We start from the raw sequence: 15,410 nt of genomic DNA on the forward strand, positions 1-15,410 counted from the left end.
AGACATGATGAGGTGAAGGTGAGAGAGGGCAAGATGCACTGTATAGGGGCGAGGGTGGTGAGGGTGAGGGAGGATGCGCACAAGAAAATTCTTGAGGACGAGAACGGGGGAGGAAAGACATGGTGAGATCAGGGTGAGGGAGGGAAGACATGATGAGGTGAAGGTGAGGGAGGGCAAGATGCACTCTATAGGGGCGAGGGTGGTGAGGGTGAGGGAGGATGGGCACAAGAAATTTCGTGATGACGACAACGAGGGGGGAAGACATGGTGAGATGAGGGCGAGGGAGTGAAGACATGATGAGGTGAAGGTGAGGGAGGGCAAGATGCACTTTATAGGGGCGAGAGTGGTGGTCCGAACTGTGCTCAGGTCTAACGTTTTTTGTCTGTGCCACCCGTTATGAATTCCCATTTTGAAGCGATAGTTCTTAAGAGAAGACGTAGTTTCTGCAGTCATGAAAAGGCGGGGAGCGGCACGCCTTCTCCGTCGCTGCTGACAAAGCTATGTCGAAAAAAGCGCTCTTTTAACCCAAAAAAGCCTATTTTTAATAATTGTTTAAAGTCCAAGTTGAAACACCCTGTATAGTGCATTAACAAGGGGGCGCTGGCCCGGCCGTGCGGGTAGCCGCCGGTCTAACGGGAAGCGTAGCACCGCAGTCAACATTTCCATTATCAGCCCTGTCAGGTGATGAGTGTAGAGTAAAACGTGAAGAAATTACGCCTAGTAACGTTGTTGAATTCCCAAGTTCTAAGCCTTGTTTCCCGGAACGAAGTCCGATTTCATCTCGGTGAGGTTTCAAAGAACTGACTGCGGCACAAAAAATACTTCTACGAAATTCCACTGTCAAATTGAAACCTGTTGGCGGCGTTGGTGTGGAGTTTTTTCATTCACACTGTGATCAGTTCAGTACAGTGGTATCTTTTTTCTATTTTCTATTTTCGCTGGAGTTGCAGTATAGGAAAGCGATGCCGCAATGTGGTGGGCAAAGCCAACCAGTGTTGTCTTACTATAGATATAAAGCAGCAGCTTAACCACCATAGTCTGAATCATCGCTCGCTCTGCCTTGCATTGCACGACGTGCTAAAAAAGAAAACATTGCGCTAGTCCAAATAACAAGGACATCTACTGGTTTATTTCTGTCCCTGGTGAAACCTGTGGCCATGTAATCGCGTGCCTGATTTTATGAACCAAATTTCTTGCAGGCATGGTAAGGAATTTGACACTCAGTTCTGGATGATGCGTAGACGGGGAAGAATAAAACCACGGGCTGTTTAGCTCGGGGTTAACCACGAACTATCATGCTCTAGCAACATTAGCCCTGGTTTTGCATGGTTTATCTTGACTTTCTATTCTTTTGCTTTACTTGAACTGGATTACTTTAGTTGATATATAATATGAGGTAAGCTTGCATGATGTTGCATCAATTTAGACTTGTCATCATCATCATCATCAGCCTAACTGCACCCACTGCAAGGCAAAGGCCTCTCCCATGTCTCTCCAATTAACCCTGTCATTTGCCTTCTGCATCCACCCTTTGCCTGCAAACTTCCTAATCGCATTTGCCCACCTAACCTTCTGCCGCCCCCTGCTACGCTCACTTTCCCTTGGAATCCACTCCGTTACCCTTAAGGACCACTTGTACTGTGGTAGAATTGGCCATTCTCTACATTCACAGAATCCTGGGAGTCCTGATTCCGCTCCTGGCGCAGAGGTGCAGCGGTGAAGCTAATCGCCACTGCCCTAAGATGGCAGCTGCTGCCATCGGTGGAGCTTGCAAGACCCACATCGCTACTCAGGAATCTCTAGCAGCTTATCATTAATTGAACTGCCATGGTGGGCAGTTTGCTCACAGTTCGGTGAACAGCTTGTGATGACGTCACAGCCTAACGTGACCAAGATGCCCCACGTGCTAGAAGCAGGCGTCAGACAGACAGACAGCTGCTTTTCGCCGGAGTGGAAGCGCTAGGGGCACTAAAATGGCAAACACAGGAATTGTTCACTTCAAATTAGCGGAGTTAATGATTGCCATTATTCAGCCCTAAGGCTGCATTTTAGCAACCAGTTTGATTTCGATGTGGCCTGCATAATGTTTTATCTCAAGCGACACCAGAAGAGCCTCACTGATGCGGAAGGCTGGCATCGCAGTGGGGGAAGACACTAAAGAAATAAACTTCATACCTGGGAGAGCGGGATCCGAACCCCGCGGCGGCGCTTAAAATTCAGTTCCGCTGGCCGCTGCTTCAGACCACTACAATATCGCCACAGCTTTTTTTAAGCGTGGTATATATTACATTGAAAGTATATTCTATTTATATCAACAAACTTATTTAGGAAATTACGTGAAACACATAGCAAAAAGACAGAGCAACAGAGCACTGGATGAAAGGTAAGACTGGGCACGTCCCCAAAGGGTGGGCCACTCCGGTTTAGAGTAGGTCGGTTCATACACTGCCCTCAGATGAACAATCAGTTGGGAGAAATCTTAACATCCTGTCTGTACAAACTGCCAAGCTCTCGAGCTGTGCTTGCAATGTAGCCGTCTTCGTCCCGTACCCGCGTTGCGGCGTGTTAAACAGCCAGTCTCTTATGGTGTGGTCTGAAAGCGTGCTCTTCATCTTTCATCCGTGCGCGTGGAAGCGTCATCAGACGAGCATGCAGCAAACCGCACGAAATGGCGGGGGATTAGTTGCTGTGAAATTCCGAAGACCCAGTGCTGTCGCAATGTCATCGGGTAATGGTAATTAAGTGACCTATAAGCTTTCCTTGTTCTGATTCTCTCTTTGCTAGCACTTATTTTAATTGCCATGGTAAACGCTACCTCATTATTTTCTAACTATTCTTGGCGCACATCAGCTTTTGTACACACACATAACAACGCGCTGACTCATTTTTGCAGTGTATATAGATAGTAATGAAATGTTATAAGTGCAGGGCACACGTAAGCATGCAGTGCGCGCCAGAAGTAAATGCAAAATGATATTTTGGGGTTTAACTCGTAAATGTCTCAGTTTTGTTTCACATATTAACTCAAACAACGCACACACACGTACACGCACAACAATATAAGCACCTAGCCTCTCGTCCTATAATGCCTTGAGGGCTTATCTTCTATGTCTATTATCATTAATATATCCTGAAGTTGCCCACTACAAAAAGATATTACTCGAGTTTTAAAACGACTGTTAGTGACGGTGAGGGAGGCACGACGATGTGAGGGCGAGGGCGAGGAAGGGCGAGCAAATTTTTGGAAGTGAGGATGAGGGAGGACTGGATAACTGAAATTTTCAGAGTGAGGGCGAGGGTGATGGACAGCCATGGACTCAAAATTGAGGGTGAGGGAGGAAAAGTAAAAATGAGGTCATTTGCCCACCTCTGGGACTCGTCTGTTGTTTTTCGCTTCCCGTTCGCTGGGGCTGCTGCTGCTGGCGGTCCTTCTGCCTTGGATGCTTCTTCCTGACGCCCCATCTGCGTGTGGTTGACAGGAAATGCGCTTTCACTCAGCAGCCTATGCCACGCTAACACTAGTGGCTAACACAACCTCATTCGCCTCTAAAGGCAATGCGGCTAATGATATTTTTTTTTTATTCCCTCGAGAGAGTGGCGTTTCAGGTGCGCGAAATTTGATGCATGGGGACTGGTAGTGAGTAAAGAGAGCTAAAAAAAGAACCGACGTTAAATGAGCAGGCTGATTCAATTTCCTCACTGGGAATTAGCGCCAGTGCAATGGACATAACGTTCGGGAAAGTAAACGTCGAAATGATATGCCTGCGCACTTAAGCGCGAAATGGAGCACCTGTCGCACCGCGTTTACGGGACCAAAAAATTAAGAATAAGTGCGCGCAGTGTAGGAGCCCGCGCAACCATTGTTCGCGTCTGGCACATGGTCGGACAGAGTAATGGCACTGAAAGAGAAACAAAATCTTGATATGTTAAATTATGACCCGAAGACGCAAGTGCGTTACAGCGGTGCGTTGGTACTCGGTGATTGACACGTTGGCAGTAGCCATTTCCCCAGCTCAGGGCGAATGCACTGCGGGCCATTGCATAGTCATGTGTGTAATGAACACAATTCTGCTGCACACCACTTCTTATCAAAGTCATTGTTGCTGTTAAAGCCAAAGAGCAGTTGGAATCGGAATCTATGGAAGATGGGCTCGTCAAGGGACGTTCGGGCACGCCTATTAATGTGCCTTAAGAGTATATCCCAAGCGTAAAGAGATATGGTAAACTTAAACCTGCTTTCAATAGCCCGGCAGACTAGTTCATTCTGTGCATTTGCTTCAATGTCCTGTATTCGCGGTCTGCTCTAATTTTATACTTCTCCTTTTTCGTTTTTGATCTCGTTCTGCTTGTAAAGCTTGTAGTAATGTTGGAATGCCTTGTAACATTCGCCAAAACACGAGTTCGCCTCTTTTACTCGATTAAAGTTCACCTCCGTCGTACTTAAGTACCTGTCCTGTCCACGTATTTGTCGTTGATTGCACCCAGCATTTCAATGCGCCCCAAATTTTCTCATTCAGACCCCTAAGTTCATATCGCCACGTTAAACTGATTCGCATGTCAGACGCACCAGGGCGCCAATACACCCTCATTTTCGAGAGCTGCCAAGGTTTTATATAATGCGTCTTGCTGTCCGGCTTCTGCGCAACCTCGCCGTCCAAATATTTTTCACAGCTGTCTGCAAATCTGTGAGACGGCGCGCTGTTTGTCGGCATCTCACCATCTAGCCCAACACAAAGCTTTGGACAGCCGCCGCTGTGACTTAGCGGCTTTCGCGCTGAACTCCCGATCCCAAGGTCGTGGCTTCGATCCCGCCGGCGGAAGCTGTATTTCGATGAAGGCAAAACACATAAACGCCTTAGTGCTATGCGTTGTCGTCACAGGTTAAAGAAAGTCTTAATAAATTCACGGAGCTCTCAACTGCAGCGTTCCTGAAGAGGTATTCACACGGGCGATGCTATCCCTCCCTAATTGACGGCGGCTGCGCACACGCCATGCCTTCAAGAGTGCTCGCGGCGACGCAGTTTTCGGTTTTTGTCCGGCAGCCGCCGCCGACGGGGGAGGAGACCGTTCACTCGGCCGCTACGTTCAGTCCCTGCGTCCCCGGGGAAAAGCGGCAGTTCGCTTTCGGTGGCACGCGTTGGGGTCGCCGTGAGTGGCACTCGGCTGTCGAAGGAGCTGTGTTACGAGTTCTTGCCGTGGACTTCACGCACGTTGGACGAAGAAGAATGCGTGCGCTAATAATGTATGAATAAGAATTTAAAAATTTTGAAGTCCAATCTTTATGAACAGGTTAGAGCAAGATGCGTTTTGCGGCGTACTATCGTGAGCAATATGAGAAGGAACACAGGAGCGCGTGCCCGACAGCCTCGAACCATACTCGCAGGGAAATTCGGCGGCCGCTGTACGAAACAAAGTGGAAAGGGCTCCGCGGTTCCGCTAACTGCTGGCACTCCCGCCTCGCTAACGTTGTTGCCCTTTGCTCCTTTGTGTGTGTGTGGAGCGGAGTGGTCTGACCCGATTCTGAGATATTGGCAAGCATACTGCAACGAATATTTACTGGTAAACATTTGAACTGGCCTATCGCATGGCCAGTCACACCTTCCTCAGAAACGTTGGAATCAATCAACAAGAAATAATAGGCTACGTCACGCCCAATGCGCTTCTTATTTATTGATTTCGTGCAAAATGTTTATAAATGCATATCACGACTGCCTGCGCTAAGCAGTGTGTTTCACCGCCCAACGATGTCTCGACAACCTTTGAATAAGCTGGAAGAAGTCGCTGAACAGTCAAAGAAAGGTTACTCGCAGCGCAACAATGCTGCCTTGACAGGCTGCCAGTTGAAGACTGAACAGGATAGTGCAAGCGTACCGAGATCAAGGACGCATTAAGGATTCGCCGCAAAAAAGGCGACCCCGTGCCACGTCGATGGATCAAGACCTACAGATTGTTGCTGCAGTCAACGAGAAGCCGTTTCGGAGTGCGAAGGACGTGCACAGTACTCACGGCTTGGAACCTGTAGGCATAGCACGGTACGGCGAAGGCAAGGGGATGCCGCACTCAGAATTCGCATCTCCGCTCAGAACCCCCTTCTCACAGTTTCCAACAGAACTGCTCGCATCAAGTTCGCTGTCGATCGCCATAGCTGAGGAGTGGAGGAATGAAAATATGTAATCTTATCCGACGAATTTTTCTGGACTCACTGGGGACAGCAGTAGATAGTGTGGCGCATGGAAAACACACGCTTCTGTCCTCAGAACATCAAGGAGGTGGCCGCAAGTGGACGCGCATCCGTAAACGTAAGGGCGGCTATTTCGTGTGATGGCCCAAGTCCCATTGTAAGAATCCCTTGGAGATCTGCGAGTGCTGCGTACTGCACAATGCTGGAACACGTGATGACCCCCTATGCATTGAATGGTGCCCACCCGGATGGATATTATCTATTCCGACATGACTTGTCTCCCGTTCACACAGGAAAGGTCGTGTCACGTCTGTTAGACGAACAAGGGGTAAGGAGCCTTGAGTGGTGCGCGAAGGGTGCGGACATGAATATTATAGAAGATGTTTGGGCACGTATGAAGGCTGTTTTCAAGGCTCTCCTTGGACTTGGCGACCATCGATGAACTGTGAGAAGCTATACGACACGAGTGGAAACATCTTCAAGATGGCAAGGCCTTCATCCAGGCTCTCTACTGATCTTTGCAAGAAAGAATGGAGGCCGTCATTCAAGCCGGCTGAGCCATGACCCATTAATAACTTACCAAACATGCAAGAAAAGCTCAAGGTAATACTAATATATTGGTGTACTTTTTGTGTGCACTCAATTTTTTTTTACCATTTGGCGAGCGTCCAATAAGATTTCAACCCACTGCTGCATGCAACTTTTCTCCGTTCACAAAAACCAGGATGCAGAAAAACGCGTATCAGAAAACAATGTTGCATTTTCTTGGGCGTGAAGCACATCTTGCGTTGATACTTTCGATCGAAAGCCGTACATGCTCTGCGTATAGAGATCGCGGCCTTCCATATAATTTTGGAACCTCAAAAAAAAAACAACTGAAAGATGAAGTATTGAGCAATATACCGAGGAAAGGAGAACACATCGTCGTGGCCCTAGATATAAAGGGAGCCTTTGACAATGCCAGCCATGAAGCCATACTCACAGGACTGGATAATCTAAACTGTGGGGAAAAGATCCATGCATACGTGAAGGCCTTTCTATCAAATAGGACTGCAACGATTAGAATAGGAGAAGTTAGATCCGAGGTTATAAGCACCCCAACAAGGGAACCCCCCAAGGATTAGTAATTTCCCCACTATTCTTCCATATAGCAATGATCGGGCTGGCCAAGCAACTAGAAAAGATAGAAGGATTCAGACAAGCGATGTACGCCGACGACAACACGGTCTGGATAAACCGAGGCTCACTCGGTGAAAAAGAAGAGAAGCTGCGAAAAGCAGCCACATATATAAAGAAATACGTAAAAGCAAGAGGCCTATCTTGCTCTACAGAGAAATCAGAACTCCTAAGAGTCTTGAGAGGCAAGATGATCCAGACTGTGCCGCAAGAAGAGTATAAGCTAAGGGTTTATCTGGAGGGGCAGCCGATACAAGAGAAGACAACCGTAAGAATACTAGGAATGTGGCTCCAATCCAAACCAACGATGCAACCACACTCTGGCGCTACTCAAGAACACCAAGACGCAAGTAGCACGCGTGATAAACATTGTATCCAACAGAAGACGGGATGAGGGTGGAAGACACGCTCCAGCTGGTCACAAGCCTCGTAATCAGCAAAGTAACAATGAGCCGGCCTCCCCTACCCTAGCTACACCAAGCAGGAAGCCCAAAGAATTGACGCTATAAAAAGGCAGGCATACAAAGCAGCATTCCACCTACCACAGCGCACTTCAACCGAAAAACTATTAGCGCTAGGGATACATAATACCCTTGCCGAGCTAAAGGAGGCAATAATGAGCAACCAAATCTAAAGACCAATACAAACCAAAGCAGGAAGGGTACTCTTAAAGAGATACTGCAGCGACGGACTAGCTAAGGAACTCGAGGCCACCAAAGAGATACCTGAAGAGTACCGGAGCACAACACATGTCGCGCCGATACCAAAAAAATATGGATCGAAATCTACATAAAGCAAGAAGAAAGGCTAGGGCCGAACACATGTAAAAAAGGTTAGAGGAGAAAAGCAACGTTCCATACACCGACGCGGCGAGATACGACCACAACAACGGCGCAGTAGTCGCAGTTGTAAACGAAAAACCTACAAGAAGTGACAAACGCGTCACTAAAAAAATGCACGGTAGTGGAAGCGGAAGAGACGGCGATAGCTCTAGCAATCTCGGAAGGCAACCGTACCAGCAGATCCTTGACAATCGTAACGGACTCGCAAACGGCAAGTCGAAATTACATGAATGGCAGAATAGGAGGCAGGGCGCTACGCATCATAGACACCCACCCAGCCGACAAAAACATTACACACACGATTATCTAGATACCAGGGCATATAGCGGTAAAGGGCAACCAAGTGGCTGATAGAGTGGCTCGAGGGCATACAAGCCGAGCACCCTACGCATACAGCCACGAGGAACCCGAACCAGTAGCCCTAAAATATTCAGACATACTGAATTACTACAAAGGTGTAAGAAGAAGATATCCACCACCCAACGTAAGACTAAGCAGGGAAGACGCAGCTGCATGGAGATTGATCGAAACAGACACCTTCTCCAACCTAAATATCTTAAGCAAAATGTTTCCTACACAGTACGAGGCAAGATGCCCATGGTGCGGTGACAAACCAACACACTATCATATGTCATGGGCCTTTCAAAAGATAGAGCCGCCGATCATTATGATAGTCAATAACCCGAATATGGAACAGCGGGAGGGTATGCTGACCAGCACACACCTGAAGACTCAAAAGGGTCTGATAAACAGAGTGCGATGCACAGCCATACTCCGTGGAGCCTAGACTAGGGCCGCAACCCTGTAATAAGATGGAGTGCCAACCGAAGAAGGAAAGCACCATCTGAAGCCATTAAAAACGAATTTGAGAGCTCAATAAATGTTCTTTCCTCCCCCTCCTTGGGCGTGAACGCTATTACAAGCGCTACAGTATCTAGGCGGTATTACTGTCATGCGTCCAGCGCATATCAGAAATAAAGAGAGTGAGAAGCATTTTACGCAGAACTGCAGGCGACACAATGCCGCGCTCTGCGTGCCATAATCGGTTTATCATCTCTAGCAGCCGCTGACACGCAATCAGCGGCTGTTTCGCAGCAACGTTAGCGAGGCAGGAGTGCCAGCAGTTAGCGGAACTGCGACGCCCTTTCAACTGTGTTTCGTACTGCGGCCGCCGCATTTCGATGCCAGTAGGGTTCGAGGATATAGGACTTGCGCTCCTGTCTTCCTGGGGGTCTATTATCGACAATTTGCCATTTCATTCAAATTGTGACGTAGGCGTGACGTGACCATCAAGGCGGTGCCAGGTTACGTGCCCACAGCATCTGATTACGTGAATAGGAAAAAAACTGATTTAGAAATAAATACACAGCTAAAAGGAGAATTCAGCAGTAGGAATTGCAATGATACGGTGCATGTACACCCCTACGTGAAGACTTCACGCCACAGGGTTCACTTTTTAGCTGGTAGTGGAGTATTCAAGGCACCCATCATGCTGTAAACTTCTGCAAGTTGAGGAAAAACCTTGTATCAGCATTTCAAGGTCCTTTAAGCTTCAAGGACGCTGAATGTTGCACTTCGGGGGTCAGAAGCAGACCATGTGGCCTGAAGACTTTTGACTACAACCCTCCAATTCATTACAACTGATGACAGCTGGCGCACTATAAAACCAAAAAAACGAAATGCCAAATACGATGCAGAACGATCATTCTAATTTTTGATCTAGGTATTGTTTACAAACATACATACTGGAGCAGTTGCTATGCTGTTGTATTCTGCCAGAAAAATATGCGCAGCAACCATAAAATGCACCCTATTTAGAGGACGATAGATGTTAAATAGGATTGAAATAAAAAATAAGTCACAACTAAAGCAAACCCTGAGAAAAATGAGTTCGCATGTACGCAGTTGTGTACGAAGTGCCCTAAAGGGTTGAATGCAATTTTCTCGTGCATTTAATCATTTGCATCTTTTTTGCCGAACATCAGCATATCCACGCATACACAGATAATTTTACACATAGGTGGGATTAGACATTGGTGGCACTGACACAGTTAATCGCAAGGGAAAGCTCGAGTACTGGGTAAAGTAGACGATAAACTGGTGATCTGGATAGATGGAAGTGAAACTAGTGAATTTTATTGACTAAACAAATCAGCTGTAATACAAAGGCAGAGAAAATATTGTAACGTGGTGGTGACGTTGAAAAACACAGTAGCAATACTGTGAAAGACAAAACTAACTTTTACTGGGCGAACCTGTTCCCACAAAAAGAGGCTAGACTTACAGCGCAACGGTAGCGGCGAACACGGTCGGCGATCGTCGAAAATCTGACCCGCGGGTCAAGCGCGTCGGCTGTTATATAGCAGTCGTCGAATGTTCCAGACTAATCGTTGGGACCCGCGTGTCTTCTACAAAGTTCTACACCATTCGCGTCAGGCGATGAAATCAGATAACATAAGGTTGGGCTACAACAGACAGCGAATAGAAGCATCGATGACTTGCCAGAAACTTCGGATAGATGCAGGCACGTCGCGCGCTGTGCGATAACACTTGTTAGGCGGCGAAACGTGGTCGCCCGATAAAGACAAGTACACGTGTCAATATGTTAGTGGAAATTGAGTGCATTGGAAGATATATTGCACAAAATTTGAGCCTAATGAATATTTCCTTGTTGTAAAAAAATAACGGCTTTGCTGCCAATTTTTTCTTGAAGCTGAAGCAAAATTTCGGAGCAAGTCAGCTGTAGAACACGCTTAATTTCTGCAAAGTACCACAACAAACACATTTGTTTTTGATATACAATAAAATTTCATGACTGCCGCAGGGCATGTGACGGCAATGACAGTAATGAACCAATTGCTGCTGCCACACAGCAAAAGTGGTAAAAGCCCGCACATATCATTGTCACAGAGGCAGATTTCCCCGGCAACAAGACAAGTTGCAATGTGTGAAAGAAGTGTGATGTGGTATATGTGCGCATTGATAATGCCCATTTCACGAAGTGCCAAATCTAGTACATTCCTGTGTTGACTCAAAAAATAACAAGGCGTCCATTGATGCTCCAGTGAAACCAAAAGAACATAGTGTGAACAGATTGTCTATAATTTTTGTCAAATTCGCCTAACAGCATTAGCAGGAGCCAAGAAGCAAAGAGCCAGCAACATGGTTGGTAAAAGCGAAGCGTTACACAGCGAAACTGGTCGAACCAGAAGACAGCTGCCTTGTCTTTCATTAACACAAGCTTGGCAGATGGCAAACATGAGAGAGTTGCCTCCCTTTTTGCTCAGAGGAAAACTAGTGGATTGATGTATCAGTAGACAGCATTTAAAAGCAACAGTATAAAACAGGCACAGAGGCAAAGAAATGACGGGAGACAAAGCTTGCTTTGTTCGGTGAGCACACACAAATGGCACATTAGGGGCCTACTATCGGATGAACAGTTGCCTACAAAATCAGACTGCTCCCTGAGCAAGATGTGATAAATGACTGCATAGACATCCCTATGTTTTGTCGATGTCAATAAATTTCACTGAAGCAGTAATCACGTCATGGAGCAAAAACTTTTAAAAAAAATCAAAGAGAAGTACTGGTTCAAAGCTCTGGTGGCAGGAGAAAAACATTTTGGGGACTTCCTCTGTTTCACTGCACTAAAGCACCAACATGCACATTCTGCATAAAGAGAGCACACTGCAATGCAGTACGTGAAGAAATGGCAACTCTTCAGTAGTGTTAAAGCATGTGTTTAAGCACACATCCGGCCAATTTGCAGATGGTAGCAAAAAAGTTCCTTGGACGCTTCCTGTCACGCGAATAACTGCATCACTAGAGAAAACCCTAGTCTACACTTCAAACGCACCTGTCATCACACACTCTAGTTACAAACTGAAAGTAAAATTTGGTCCTGTTTAAAGAGCAGCACAAAAATCATAGACTTAACAGCTTTCTTACTGTGTGCAATGAAACTTGAAGCATAAAAAATGTTCACATAGACTGATAATTGCAAGACTACATGTGAAAACTATGACAGTGAGTCCTGCAGCTAAGTGCGGTTGCATGCAATGTGTCGCACAGTGCACGTTGTGATCACCTTTGAAAAAAATCCTGTTCCATATGTGCAGCACTTGACACCTGTGAAGACATCCAATGCAATCCTTCCAAAGAATGATTCTTTGCTTGAGAAGCACTCTAGCTGAGAGGTGAAGGATGTTGAACCTAGCAGCATTCCCCAGCACATGACTTCCAAGGATAGGAGTGATGCATCAAAGAGGCACAATATACATACTGTCACCTGGAAGGCAATCAACACTGTCTTTGGCGCGTGTGCTTGAGTGCAATGCAAGTTTCATACACACAAGAGAAAAGATTTTCAAGTACGTGACATCACATCACGGAGCTCAAATTATCAAACTAAAGTTTCACGTATGACTGTAAAACTACTACCCAAATAAACTGCTTTTGTAACAGTTATATTTTCTTGGTCATCTCTATCAAAATGATGAAGGAAGTAAAAGAGAACTGTGAAAACAGCTTGACTACGGCCAGACTGATGGGTAAAAATAATTATTACTTATTTATTTTTCTTGTCTTGCAGTAAAGACAACTGCTACAAGGCACATTGTAGGGGAAGGACCAAGGTTAACTTTACCTCAGAATATTTAACTGCACTAAAATCTCACTACACGAATGCTTTTGCAACTGCATTTATCAAAATGTAGATGCCAAGCCATTGTGCTTGTGTGCAACGAAAGAAAACCATAGACATGCAGACGCCCTGCGAGTCACCCACATCCGCATATTGTAGTAATCTGAAAACTCGTTTTGTGTTTTGCTTTACAGACAAGTCTATTTTGAAATGCTGTTTTTATTTGCACAATGCTTCCTCGCTTAATAGCCTACAAATAAATGTGCCATGGGATTCATAACTGTTTGCAAGCGATCAAAAAGGGTAGGAACATGAGGGACTTGTTATGACACACCCGAAGGAAGCCACTACTCATCAATATGAATAACGTTGCATTCAGCAATCTGAAGAAAGGCAACAGTCATTTTTTGTTGCTGCTTCTCTTACCTCATCGATGCTCGAGACGATGTACCCGGCACATGTACGCTGCTTTGCTGAGACCGCTGTCTTCAGAAACTGCCCTTATGCACACAGACACTGATGCACACAAATGACACACTGATGAGCACAGTCCCGCCGACAGGCCGAACACATTCTGGAAGCATGCTGCACAGCTGGCAGACAACCTTTTGTGCCACCCTCTCATCACTGAAGCAATTGAATATCGGGCCAATGACAGCGTGTAAATAGAGGCAAACACCGAACTAATTGGTGTGCAGACGTTCACAGCTAAATATCGCGCCTTGAAACACACAGGATCAGAGTAACGGCCGGGGCACCTACAATCCCATGTTTAAGGCAGAGACAAATGTGGTCACGCACTGCCTCTTGCCGCAGAGCTTCTTGCACAGCCACCACACCATATATCACTAGCCAGGCCGCCACGCTCACAAACCGTGCAGTCCTTCGGAAACACTGAGGAGCACTCAGAAACGCCTCGCTTCTCGCAGCCCATGCTAACGAAAGACAGCTACGGACGCCGCCATATCCGCGCTGTAGCAACCGCGACCACGCGGACCTATAATTTCTTAGCATGAGAGAAGAGTTTGAAACGGGAGAGAAGCTAGAGCCCTGACGCGGGTGTAAATTTACGCTGTAATAATTAATGTTCTAAAGGTTGCTTATTTAAGAGGTACCATTATGACGCCGTTTGAATGCTTCTACATTCAAAACAAATATGCTTCTGAACAGTTAATTACTTCAAATAAGCGCCCACCAAACTACGGTGAGCGAACAGCCATATAAATCAGTGTGGTCATAATTCAACCTTCTTGCGGCCGTCCCAAATTACGGCGGCCAAGCGCGGTATTTTTCAGCAATGGCAGCATTTCCTTTGCGTCACTGAACGTCATTTTGACTTCACTCAATTGTGCTTGCGTATCACGTGATTCACGTGACATTCCTTCTGCCAATCGCATTCTAGGAAGCAACCCTTCAGAGTACGAAGTTTGTTTTCTCAAAATTGCTAAAACGAGCCAAATGCTTTCCTCTCTGACAGCTGTAGCTTTGTTTCCGCTTCACAGACACTTAAATTTACCAACCCGGCACCAAGTATAACTGTGCTAAAAATAAGTCTTAGGGGACACGTCATTTTGACGTCACAGCAGAAAGCGATTTCTAAGCCTTACGGTTTCGCTCCACAAATTTGAAACTCGTGACTTGCATCTGATCGCCTTATGAGCCAATCAGAGAGACAATATGGCGTCGAACGGCGTCCATGCGTGTCGAGAATAGGCCCCCTGCTCATATTGCCCACGATAGTACGTCGTCTTTGTGCTTGTCTGCACTTTTACTTTGAGTTTCTTCTCTCCCATCTTTCGCGCATCTGTTTCTTTTTTTCTTTTTAGCTTTCGCCGTCTTCACAGATCAGCAAAACCGGCCATCCGGCCCCTTTTTTTAACCCTTTCCACTCCTGTTTCCGCAGCCCGGCCGATTCGTGCGTCTTGATCCACCGCGGCGGCTCCCTGCTGCCTGTCTGAATCGTGAATCTTGGAGCGGGGGAGGAGTTTGGCCGCCCGCTGACGTACGCGCCTCCTCTCCCCGTCCATTCGCGACGAGCCCCCGTGTGAATACCGCTTAATAGACAATGAGTAGCTCCTGACACTAGACCGCCAATTCATAAATTGCTGCCGCGAATGACACTGAAACTGTCTGAAAGCAAACCCGGTGACCTGAAAACTTTCAAAAACGATGGTATTCGGAATTCTTCCAAGCTATTACTATGGGAGGCAAAATGCACTTCAAGTACCGTCATCATCATCATCGCGGCTACTTCCGCTGCTGGGGAAACAAAAGCACGTAGTTAAGCTACGAGAGGAAAGAGCCGCTTTCCTGTCGTCTTCCAACTTTCTTGCGTAATTCTTCTTTTGGCTGGTGTTATTTTCCTTAATGCGAGATAAAGGCCTCTCCATTCATCTCCAGAGACACTCTTTTGCACAAGCTGCGGCCACCCTACATATCCCCGACAATTTATAAATCTCACGCCCACCCGACTCTACGCGATGCCTGCTGCGCGCATTTGTCATGGAACTCGCTCTGCTGCCTCAAAGGAGGTCTACACGATGGACGGCGCAGCAGACGAAGTCGTCAC

The 15,410-nt window shown here is 46.6% G+C and overlaps 1 protein-coding gene across 1 annotated transcript in view; it reads right to left on the reverse strand.

Annotated features, from left to right (window-relative positions):
• LOC144112002 (uncharacterized) overlaps nt 1-15,410 on the reverse strand; it is a gene marked incomplete at its 3' end in the record, with an annotated part of 96,243 nt that overhangs the window by 23,885 nt on the left and 56,948 nt on the right. The window contains exon 3 of the mRNA XM_077645088.1: nt 3,368-3,462. Coding sequence (XP_077501214.1) covers nt 3,368-3,462 — 95 coding nt within the window. The remainder of the gene's footprint in view (nt 1-3,367; nt 3,463-15,410) is intronic.

The sequence above is a fragment of the Amblyomma americanum genome, unplaced genomic scaffold, assembly GCF_052857255.1.
Source record: "Amblyomma americanum isolate KBUSLIRL-KWMA unplaced genomic scaffold, ASM5285725v1 scaffold_26, whole genome shotgun sequence".
NCBI classification, from domain to species: domain Eukaryota; kingdom Metazoa; phylum Arthropoda; class Arachnida; order Ixodida; family Ixodidae; genus Amblyomma; species Amblyomma americanum.